General features: G+C 47.6%; 1 protein-coding gene across 1 annotated transcript in view; it reads left to right on the forward strand.

The window, feature by feature from the left end:
• The window catches only part of atrnl1a (attractin-like 1a), a gene marked incomplete at both ends in the record, with an annotated part of 286198 nt that extends 278297 nt beyond the window's left edge, over positions 1-7901 (forward strand). Inside the window, one exon of the mRNA XM_083658569.1 lies at positions 7777-7901. Coding sequence (XP_083514695.1) covers positions 7777-7901 — 125 coding nt within the window. The remainder of the gene's footprint in view (positions 1-7776) is intronic.
• Positions 7902-12500: the final 4599 nt, after the last annotated feature.

Raw genomic sequence — 12500 nt, forward strand, 5'->3', positions numbered from 1 at the left:
AGAGACAGACCTGGGAATACCAGAGCCAGAGGAAACGACGGGTTCTACAGCAGCAAGATGCACAAAGTCTCCCGGAGTAAAAATAGACAGAGCAATGTGAGAGACGTGGATAGAGAGAGAGAGAGAGACAGGTGTACTGTAGCAAGTTCTTTAAATACCACAGGAGAGAAACAGAGAGAGAGAGAGGAGAGAGGACGAGAGAGAGAGAGAGAGAGAGAGAGAGAGAGAGAGAGAGAGAGAGAGAGAGAGAGAGAGAGAGAGAGAGAGAGAGAGAGAGACACAGGTGTACTGTAGCAAGTTCTTAAAATACCACAGGAGAGAAACAGAGAGAGAGAGAGGAGAGAGAGAGAGGAGGAGAGAGAGAGAGAGAGAGACACACACACACACACACACACACAAACACACAAACGCCTCTCCAGAAAAAACACATCACCCCCCACACACTCACACACACACAGACACACACACACACACACACACACACATACATCGTCCCTTCCCTCTCTCTATTTCAAGCACAATCAATATGTAAATATCTGTATATATTTACATACAAAATATTGTTGACACGGTTGTTGTTCGAACTACCTGTATTTTGTTACAAGTAACATAATGTTTCCGTTCTGTATGTTACAAACTCTTTCTGTTTTTTTTTTCTTCCTATGTCTGTACTACGATGTACAATGTGCTTTGGCAATACTGTAACTCACTATGGTCATGCTAATAAAGCCTCTTTGAATTGAATTGAATTGAATTGAATTAAGAGAGAGAGAGAGAGAGAGAGAGAGAGACACAGGTGTACTGTAGCAAGTTCTTAAAATACCACAGGAGAGAAACAGAGAGAGAGAGAGAGAGAGAGGAGGAGGAGAGAGAGAGAGAGAGAGAGAGAGAGAGGAGGAGAGAGAGAGAGAGAGAGAGAGACAGGTGTACTGTAGCAAGTTCTTAAAATACCACAGGAGAGAAACATAGAGAGAGAGACAGAGCTGAGCAGAGATGAGTGAGTGAAGGAGTTGTTCCAATGAGTGCAGTGGGCGGAGTGAGTGCGTGGCGACGCCCCCCTCCCTCACCCACAAAACCAGATCTGCATATTATCGCTGCGGCGAAGCTGAGCAGATAAGTCGCCGTGGTTACGCTTTGATAAATCCCCTCTGAACCAGCTCTCTCTCTCTCTCTCTCTCTCTCTCTCTCTCTCATTATATTGTATCTCTATTCTTCCATTCTTCTTTGTCTCTCGTTCTCGCCGAGCTTAATCTCAGTTTCGATCTTCAACCACATTTCAATTTCTCTTCTCAACTTGTTTTCTCCTTTCTCTCTCTCTCTCTCTCTTTCTCTCCCTCCATCTCTCTCTCTCTCTCATTAGCTATTTAATATATATGATGTTTGATTGGCATGACTGTTTTTTTTAAGTACCGGTAACTTTATTTACATTTTCACAATATACAAGATTTATTCCAGTTGGAATGTGGTTACATATACTGACAAATGACCCTCAAACACCCACATCCTCCCATCCAGGGTATGACTGTTACATGAACAGTACCGACTATAAGCATCTATATAATATAATATAATATAATATAATATAATATAAGTAAGGGATAATGTATACTGAGCCGGTGATTACTGTGGAAATAATGACCGACAGGTGAATGATTTAGCCCGACGCGCAGCGGAGGGCTTAATATTCACCTGAAGGTCATTATTTCCAGTAATCACCGGCTCAGTATACATTATCCCGCTTAGAACACGGCCTACAACTAAATCATTCAATAATCTGACAAAAATAATTATTCAAATTGATTTTTTAATAGCGTTTTCAACACAAAGCGGTTTCATTCGTAGCCTAATTGGCACACAAGACACCACAGCTGCAACTGGTTGGCCTAATTAGTAGCGTCTGCGGACAAAATGCTCTTACCAACTGATTAATCCAGGTGTGGCAGAGCAGCGGTCGGTTGTCGAGAAATAATGACCGGTGAATATTGTTGATTGACCAATCAGAATCGAGTATTCGAGAGAGCCGTGTTCTAATATAATATATATATAAAATTTGACCTTAGTTTTTTTTTTTTACTTTATTATTCCCAGGGGGGATGCATTTGGTCTCGTATGCATAAAAAAGTCAATGGGCGTCGTAATGAAAAAGAAAAACACAATCTACTGCACGCTATTAGAATATGAAAAATGCATAAAACACATGGGCTAATTAGGTGCTTTCTGGCCAATCGCAGCAAAGCCCTCATGGCCTATTTTGTCCTACTTATCAGCTGTGGCCCGAGTCAAAAAGTCTTAACTGCTGCGGGGAACAAACACGCTTTCATATTTTTGCTGTGCTAAATTCTTAATCGCAAAATGCTCTGGCTTCACAAACTGTTCAGCTGAACTTTAGAGTGCCGGGTGTGGGAGAGGTCATCATCTATAAGATTTGCTCAGTTTTTATGAGAATGTTGAAAAGTGATAGTTTTTCCACTATTTTATGACATGTATATCGACCAAACGACGAATCGATTAGTCGAGAAAATGATCAACAGATTCATCAATAATTAACATAATCGTTAATAGTTGCCGCCGGACATTAGAGTAAGGTAGAGTGTGGTTAGTGACCTGTAAGCATTACCGGGGCAGTGGTGTGGTGTTTCTTCCTCTCTCCGTGTCGACCTTCTCCCAGCCTCCATCCTGTGTCCTGCAGGGTTCCTCTGGGTGTCTGCCTGGAGAGCTGCCTGACAGGAACTTGCAGAGCAGAGTTGGGGAAACTCCGGCTCCATTGACCCGGAATGGATCTCCGATACTTTGATTCTCTCTGTGTTTGAAACCATCTCCCTCCGCTGGGATGAACTCTATAGTGTCCACCACCCCTCCTCCTCCTCCTCCTCCTCCTCCTCCTCCTCCTCCTCCTCCTCCTCCTCCTCCTCCTCCTCCTCCTCCTCCTCCTCCTCCTCCTCCCGCTTCTGTCAGAATGTGGACTTTCCACCAAGTCCTCTGTGTAAGAACACAGGCAGCTTGGAACAACTCATACATTAAAGGGACAGCTCACCCTAAAATCCAAAATACATATTTTCCCTCTCACCTGTAGTGCTCTTTATCCATCTATATCGTTTTGCGATAGTTGCCTGGAGATATCGGCCGCAGAGATGGCTGCCTTCTCTCCAATACAATGGAACTGGATGGCACTCGGCTTGTGGTGCTCGAAGCACCAAAAAAAAAAATCCATTTGACAAACTCAACAGCATTGTCTCTTTCCAGAAATCATGACCCGGTTACTCAAGATAATGCACAGACGTTGTTGTGAGCAGTTTCATGGAGGAATTATTTTCTTTTGCAGTCTCATGTAGGAACTAGCTAGCAGCTAGCGGGGTGTAGTTCGGTCAAATGAAAATAGCAAGCTATCCCTTGTGCCTTCATTTAGGGCGAGCACAACATATAGCCTGGCTTTGATGTTGACGAAGAGAACCGCCCGCCACGTGTTTACGAGCTATACTTCCATTTTCCAGGCCGGCTCTCTGATATGTTCATGTTCCCAGGGAATTTTATCTTTAGCTAATGACCCCATTAGTCCACCGGGAGCAGGAGGGAGCGGAGTGTGTGTGTGTGTGTGTGTGTGTGTGTGTGTGTGTGTGTGTGTGTGTGTGTGTGTGTGTGTGTGTGTGTGTGTGTGTGTGTGTGTGTGTGTGTGTGTGTGTGTGTGTGTGTGTGTGTGTTGGGGGGAACGGCGGGGGGTTAATGATGCATCAACTCACCTGACAAAACAATCACATTAACGAGCCTGTGCTCGCCACAGTAGCTAATGAGCGCCCGCACTCACCTGCAGCATAATTTGATTACTTTTGACCAATTTAATTTGGCAAATGGCGAATGTGTCCGTTCACCTGGAAAAATCAACACAATTATAATGGCCGTTTGTCAAAGGGGAGAGCTGTTTTGATGAGAATACAAAAAAAAAAAAATCTTTCTTTCCTTTTCCCGACTTTTCTAAAGAATTGATATAGCTCAGACATGAATCCAAACAATCCAGTGGCTATAGACTTAAGTTCAGACCGATACAGTAGGTGATTATTAGCAGAAGGTCTGGTACAGGTGATTTTGGTGTTGTGTGAGATGATGAAACAATCATGAAACAACATTTACAAACTGCCACAATGTAGCACATTTCATCCTTTTGGATGCAGAGAGCGCTCAACTGCTGTCTGCCATGTTTGTCTGTGTTTGCTCTGTGTGGCTGAACTTATCCAAACCACACACACACACACACAAACATATGTACAGACACACACATGCACAGACACACACACACATAGCCGCACAGCGAGTTAATCGGCTTTCCCTTTTCCACCCACAAAACATCCCAAGAATCACTTGGGTGTGAAATGTTGAAACATGGTGTGTGTGTGTGTGTGTGTGTGTGTGTGTGTGTGTGTGTGTGTGTGTGTGTGTGTGTGTGTGTGTGTGTGTGTGTGTGTGTGTGTGTGTGTGTGTGTGTGTGCACCCTGCATCATATCAAGAGCAGCACATCCTCTCCACTGTTTCCTGTTGTTGTTTACTTGGCTGCTGCAGGCCGGCAGACCCGGCAGACTGAGCTCCTGTCGTAATGACCGTGCATTGTCAAAGCCCACGCTCGTTGTAGAGGAGAGGAGAGGAGGAGAGGAGAGGAGAGGAGAGGAGGAGAGAGGAGAGAGGAGGAGAGGAGAGGAGGAGAGGAGAGAGGAGGAGAGGAGAGGAGAGGAGAGGAGAAGAGGGGAGAGGAGAGGAGAGGAGAGGAGGAGGAGAGGAGGAGAGAGGAGAGAGGAAGAGGAGAGAGGAGAGAGGAGAGGAGAGGAGAGAGAGGAGGAGAGAGAGGAGAGGAGAGAGGAGGGAGAGAGGAGAGGAGAGGAGAGGAGGAGAGGAGAGAGAGGAGAGGAGAGGAGAGGAGAGGGAGGAGAGAGAGGAGGAGAGAGGAGGGAGAGGAGAGGAGGGGAGAGAGGAGAGAGGAGAGGAGAGGAGAGGAGAGGAGAGAGGAGAGGAGAGGGAGAGGAGAGGAGGAGAGAGGAGAGGAGGAGAGGAAGGAGGAGAGGAGGAGAGAGGAGGAGAGAGGAGAGCGAGAGGAGAGAGAGGAGGAGGAGAGGGAGGAGGAGAGGAGGAGAGGAGAGGAGAGGAGAGGAGGAGAGAGAGGGAGAGGAGAGGAGGAGAGAGAGGGGAGGAAGGGAGAGGAGAGAGGAGGAGAGGAGAGGAGAGAGAGGGAGAGAGAGGAGAAGAGGGAGAGAGAGGAGAGGGAGGAGAGAGGAGAGAGGAGGAGAGGAGAGGAGAGGAGAGGAGAGGAGACGAGGAGAGGAGGGAGAGGAGAGAGAGGAGAGAGGGAGAGGAGAGGAGAGGAGAGGAGAGGAGGGAGAGGAGAGGGAGGAGAGGAGAGGAGGAGAGAAGGAGGAGAGGAGAGGAGAGGAGAGGAGAGGGAGAGGAGAGGAGAGGAGAGGAGAGGAGAGGAGGAGAGAGGGAGGAGAGGAGGAGAGAGGAGAGGAGAGGAGAGGAGAGGAGGAGGAGGAGGAGGAGAGGAGAGGAGAGGAGAGGAGAGGAGAGAGGAGAGGAGGAGAGGAGGAGAGGAGGAGAGGAGAGGAGAGGAGAGAGGAGAGAGAGAGGAGAGGAGAGGAGAGAGAGGAGGAGGAGAGAGGAGAGGAGGGAGAGGAGAGAGAGGAGAGGAGAGAGAGGGAGGAGAGAGGAGAGGAGGAGGGAGAGGAGAGAGGAGAGGAGAGGAGAGGAGAGGAGAAGAGGGGAGAGGAGAGGAGAGGAGAGGAGAGGAGAAGAGAGGAGGCAGAGGAGAGGAGGGAGAGAGGAGAGAGGAGGAGAGGAGAGGAGAGGAGAGGAGAGGAGAAGAGGGAGGAGGAGAGGAGAGGAGAGGAGAGGAGAGGAGGGAGGGGAGGGGAGAGGAGAGGAGAGGAGAGAGGAGAGGAGGGAGGAGGAGAGGAGAGGAGGGGAGAGGAGAGGAGAAGAGGAGAGGAGAGGAGAAGAGGGAGAGGAGAGGAGGAGAGGAGGAGAGGAGGAGAGAGGAGAGAGGAGAGGAGGAGGAGGGGAGAGGAGAGGAGAAGAGGGGAGAGAGGAGAGGAGAGGAGAGGAGGGGAGGAGGAGAGGAGGGAGGAGGGGAGGAGAGGGAGGAGGGGAGAGGGGAGAGGGAGAGGAGAGAGGAGAGGGAGAGGGGGAGGAGAGGAGGGGGAGAGGGAGGAGGGAGGAGAGGGAGAGGGAGGAGAGGAGAGGAGAGGGAGAGGAGGAGGAGGGGAGGGAGGAGGAGAGAGGAGAGGAGAGGAGAGAAGGAGAGAGGGGAGAGGAGAGGAGAGGAGAGGCAGGTGTAGCTCCTCTCTCTGTAGCTGTCATGCCTCTAAATCCACATTAACTTCAGCACCGACTCACTGCCAAGGAAGCACAAAAGCTCTGAGGCGCCTTGCTGCATCCTGCCTGTTCTGTGTGAAGCCGTGCTGAGGAGCATCACATACACACGTTGTTTTGATCGGGGGATGACATCCTGTAGGAGGGAGAGATGGAGAGATGGAGGGGGAGAGAGAGAGGGGGGAGAGAGAGGGAGAGAGGGGGGGAGAGGGGGGGAGACAGAGAAGTGTGGAGATACGCTCCAGTGACCCTGGCTTTAGCCCCCTCTGTCTCGGGCTGAAGCCAGACAGGCCGGACAGCGTCGGTGTGGTGGGAGACGTTGATAAAGTGTTGCCCTCTCACACACTGCTGAGGCTTTTCACTTTGATGTTCACCACCCATGTTTCCTCTTCTTCCTCTGCACTCCTCCTCATCACTCTCTCTCTCTCTCTCTCTCTCTCTCTCTCCTCATCACTCTCTCTCTCTCTCTCTCTCTGCACTCTCCTCATCACTCTCTCTCTCTCTCTCTCCTCATCACTCTCTCTCTCTCCTCCTCATCACTCTCTCTCTCTCCTCATCACTCTCTCTCTCTGCCATCTCCTCATCACTCTCTCTCTCTCTCTCCTCATCACTCTCTCTCTCTCTGCCCTCCTCATCTCTCTCTCTCTCTCCTCATCACTCTCTCTCTCTATCCTCATCACTCTCTCTCTCTCTCTGCACTCTCCTCATCACCTCTCCTCTCTGCCCTCTCCTCATCACTCTCTCTATCTGCCCTCTCCTCATCTCTCTCTCTCTCTCTCCTCATCACTCTCTCTCTCTCTCTCTGCCCTCTCCTCATCTCTCTCTCTCTCTCTGCCCTCTCCTCATCACTCTCTCTCTCTCTCTCTCTCTCCTCATCACTCTCTCTCTCTCTCTCTCTCTCCTCATCACTCTCTCTCTGTCCTCTCCTCATCACACTCTCTCTCTCTCTGTCCTCTTCCTCATCACTCTCTCTCTCTGCCCTCTCCTCATCACTCTCTCTCTCTCTGCCCTCTCCTCATCACACTCTCTCTCTCTCTCTCCTCATCACACTCTCTCTCCTCATCTCTCTCTCTCTCTCTGCCTCTATGTATCTGCACTGTGGCTCTGTATAGCTCAGTGGCTAGGCCGTGGCACTAACTCTGCCAAGGTGATGGTTTCCATTCCACCCATAATAAAACTAGAAATGCATCGGCGAGCGCAAACCTCCGCCAAGGCCCATAGTACAGTCTGCTATGATGATATGCAAATGTAGTGAGTCAGATCGGATCCGTTCCAAGATTTAACAGCTTCTTCCTTGGCCCGTGCTACTGCTACTGCTACACACCCTTCCACCAAGTTTCATGAACGTTTCACCCAACACATCGTATGTCATGTTATGTATACTATTTAGTGTTAACCCCTTTCTCTCCTCTCTCTCCCCGCCTCTAGGTGTCGCTATAGCCAGCGCTCTGGTCGACACGTCACAGCAGAGGGCGATGGACTTCAAAGAGAGAGGCCTGGGTCTGAAGTACCGCAAGCAGTACACCGTGCACCACCAAGGAACCTGCGTTTGAGCAGCGTGTCCATCACGTTCCCCGGGTTCTTTTCATCGGAGGTGTTTAAACTGACTTTGAATCAGACAGAAGAAGGAAACATTGTGGACAAAAGCAACACCACCAACATGGGGGTTGGTTGGTGTTTGATCTGAAACTGGCTGGCTTGGGATATAACCTCTGTCCCATCGACAGGCACCCATGCTGGGGAACGTGGAGCTCACAGTCCCTTTCGTCCCTGGCTCAGATCGGGACCAATTCTTTGAGGGAACATGCTTTTTTTTTCTCTGTCGTGTGTGTGTGTGTGTGTGTGTGTGTGTGTGTGTGTGTGTGTGTGTGTGTGTGTGTGTGTGTGTGTGTGTGTGTGTGTGTGTGTGTGTGTGTGTGTGTGTGTGTGTGTGTGTGTGTGTGTGTGTGTGTGTGTGTGTGTGTGTGTGTGCGTGTGTGCGTGTGTGCGTGTGTGCGTGCGCGTGTGTGCGACTATGGTAGCACTACAGAACCAACCGAAAACAAAATGGAAACCTTATTGCTGATTGTCAGTGAGAAATGTGTGTGTGGAGGGATGCGTAATGTGACGCATGCCTTCGACTTTGCCTGCTACTCTCTGTCCGTCTGCGTGTGGTCTGCGACTATCTTGACAGAGGAGAGAAAACTTTTTTTTTTACACCAATAAACCAAACTAAATAGCTGTGAGCTCCACTGAGTGCTATTGAGCTGAGGTTAACTGAGCTGAACTGAACGACTCTGGCCTTGTTACAGACCCACTTAGCTGTGGGAGAGCTATGCTGGAAAGGACAACGTGAAATGGGGCCGATTTAGATCAATGCGACACGGTGTCGTCGTGCGTGGCGGCGGGCGTCGCTCCGTGACGTGGGACCGCTCGAGGAGAAAGACTACTTTTTGCTGTGAGACTGAAGAACCCGCATCTTTGCCATGAAGATCGTCGGGATGGAACGGTCGCTGTGGAAATGTTACGCTTTGTTTCGTTTATGAAATACACACGTTGATGTTTTTCTTCTCCTCAACCGATGTTTTACCTTCTACATTTTGATATCTGCTCAGGTCTTCTGCAATGGAAAGGTTCCATCATCTATAGCTGTGGAAGCTATGGGCCTTATATACACATCTGTATGCACTAAGAGAAATGCTTTAGCACGACGTTAGGAACCCTGTGCGGGATACTATTATGCAATTGATCCAAATGTCATGTTTCTTCTGGGCTACGATGTAGCCTCAAAGGTCGTCATCAAACACATCCTGTACTACTGATCATATCCAATTACCTGTTAATTCATTTCTTACTGTGAAACACAGTATCTTCTCCCTCAATATGTCCTCCAGTAAATGTCATGCGTGTTAATTTTATTTGTGATCTAACAAGGCTTTAGGTAACATATCTCCTCGTATTACGGTCTGTATTTATTAATATGATTATGCAAATTACAAATAGGTTAATTTTAAATTTTTGCAAGTTTTACAAGTGCACTAGGGTTTTTTTAAACAGAAACTACAAGTTTTACTTTGTACGTGTAAAGTATGTGCAGTATCACTAATCTCCCTTTCTCGTACCTTCAACGTCTTTTCATTTTCACATTTTTATTTACATATCAAATATTATATATTTTATGTGTACCATTAGTGAGTTGTGTGACGTCAACAGATTTTCCGTCTCTTATTGTGTTGTTCATCCTACTCGTTCGATATTCAGAAGTCACGTTTTTTTTTTAAATCAACTGCACATACACAGTCTTTATGCACTTGTGTGTACGTGTAGCCTGATGCTTTTCAATCAGGTGCCTGTCTTCATGTACAGTAGCCTCCCGTGTCATTTTGCACCAATGTGTTGTTGAGATTTCTATTAACAAAGGGCAGCTCACCACAGTGTTTTTGTGCAGACGAGCATAAAAAGATGTACATTTACAATTAAAACGTTTTGAAGCCTCTTCGTCTGGTAATTGGAGCACGTACTCTGTGTGTATATTCTTAACCCTGCTGTTGTGGGACGACTGTATTGATCGGTGTGCTCAGGATGTCAATAGGGTCAGATGACAAGCGCAGCCAATAGACTCTGCCACCCAACACCCTTGATAGAGTTACATAAAGGCTGGCTCAGCAAACTGTGTGGCCCGTCAGAGAGTCGACCCGATAACAATAGAGAAAACATTGGACCACAGTATATTATGTCTAAATATAAATTCTAATTCTTTTTGTGTTTAGTTCAGTTCGTTTTTGCATAATCCAAATAGTCAACAGTGCTAATCTATAATTCTGCTGGTCCACAGCGATGCCGGCTACACCAGTTTATTGTGTACATTGTCCTCAAGCCTCAATTACAACTGTTATTTGTGCATTCAGTTCTACCTTGGCTCAGCAAATATTTGCACAGCACTTTCTCAACATCTGACTGGGAAACTTCAGTTTACTTTCAGGCAAGTTTTCGGCATGAACTGTAAACACAAACACAATGGAGCACGGCAGGGATGACGTATTTTTGTAGGCGGAAGGCAGAAGTCCCAGACTTCCTGGATCTTACGGGGGGAAAGTCAAGTTTTAGAATGGGGGATTTTGCATTTAAGTGGAGAATAGACCCTTCTCACGGGGGCCATTTTAGGTTGAAAAGGCAGGGTCAACACAGGGGCAAGCAAAACACTCATGAGGGTTTTAAACTTCCATGATTGGAATTTGGAAACCCTCATTAATGTTTTGCTTGCACCTGTGTTTATTCTGCCTTTTCGACACAAAATGGCCCCCGTGAAAAGGGTCTATGGTTGTAGCACTTTTTTCAATCTCTTGTCATGTTAATATAAAGGCTTCAAAAGGACCAAGCTATGACCAAAGATTATTGAAGGCAAGAGACAAAGCTGTGTTGCTTTTTTTGGACAACAGTGCTGCCACCATTTTGGCCTGTTGAAAAAACGCCTCCTTGGGACAACAGCACAGAACCATGACAGCCAATCAGATGAAGTCTCCTTCAGGCCAAAATGGCGGATTTGCTGTGCACTGATGTTGCAATCAGGCCCGGCGTTGGGGGCGGGCCAGACTGGGCCAGGCCCGCCCATTTCCCGTCTTTGTACGTCTAGATAATGTGTGTTTAAAAAAATTGAAAAAAGACACTTGCACAGAAATCTTTAGAGAGATTTACATGCAACGTCAAAACCACAAAATAAATATACTGTAACTGAATCAAATACATGCCATATAGGCTATTTTATGATTGACATACATTTAGACCTACAGTATCACAAATCAGGACGTGCGAGCTTTCAAGCAAGAAGATGGGTGGGTGTTTAAACAGAAAGTTTGAGGTATAGAGGGTGCTGCATGTCACAGAGGCAGAGGTCACTGCAGGGTCACGCCCACTGAGTGGCAGCAAGACTGCTTGAATGCAGTAATCAGCCTAGATAACAGACACCTGCTGCTCAGGCAGGAACCTGCTGAATGTGTTGACACTCAGTTCTGATTGAGGGTGTGTGTTCTGGTGGGAAAGTGACCTGGTAAAATGATAAATGGACTGCATTTATATAGCGCTTTTATCCAAAGCGCTTTACAATGTGCCTACATTCACCCATCGAAGGCGGCAAGCTGCCACACCAATCGGGAGCAATTTGGGGTTCAGTGTTTTGCCCAAGGACACTTCGACATGCGGACTGGAGGAGCCGGGGATCGAACCACCGACCTTCTGATTAGTGGACGACCCGCTCTACCTCCTGAGCCACAGCCGCCCTCTGTGCCCTCTATACTGCCGTGCCACTTCCGCGTTGCGTGCCACATAATTTGTTTGTTTAAACAAAATGGACATCAGAAAGTTTGTAGTAAAAGTCCAGGAGAAAACATCAAGCCAGCAAGGCCAGCGTCGTCAACAAAGTGCTGCAGACCGTATAGAACCTACAGACGATGCTGCAGCAGCTAGCGGGGGTGAGTAGACCGTTTTACTGTATGTTACTGTATGTTACTGTATGTTACTGTATGTTACTGTTACTGTTACTATGTTACTGTATGTTACTGTATGTTACTGTATGTTACTGTATGTTACAGTATGTTACTGTATGTTACTGTATTTATCTTTTCTGCTGTTCAGTGGTCAGTCAGTGTTGTTGGACAAGCATAGGGCCTAATAATGTGTGCACCGCTGTGTGCTTTTACGCAATGCTGTGATCATGCTGTTGTTGTTTTGGGCATATTTGTGCACGTGTGCGGCTGTGCGCTTCTTTGCAGCAATGCTGTTCATCATGTTGGGTCGTTGTTTTGGGCATATTTGTGCACGTGTGCGGCTGTGCGCTTTTACACAGCAATGCTGTTTATGATCCTGTGTTGTTGTTTGGGGCATATTTGTGCACGTGTGCGGCTGTGCGCTTCTTTGCAGCAATGCTGTTTATCATCCTGTGTTGTTGTTTGGGGCATATTTGTGCACGTGTGCGGCTGTGCGCTTTTACACAGCAATGCTGTTTATCATCCTGTGTTGTTGTTTGGGGCATATTTGTGCATGTGTGCGGCTGTGCGCTTTTACGCAGCAATGCTGTTGATCATGCTGCTGTTGTTGTTTTGGGCATATTTGTGCATGTGTGCGGCTGTGCGCTTTTACGCAGCAATGCTGTTGATCATGCTGCTGTTGTTGTTTTG

This window comes from Poromitra crassiceps, assembly GCF_964638095.1.
Source record: "Poromitra crassiceps genome assembly, chromosome: 22".
Lineage (NCBI taxonomy): Eukaryota > Metazoa > Chordata > Actinopteri > Beryciformes > Melamphaidae > Poromitra > Poromitra crassiceps.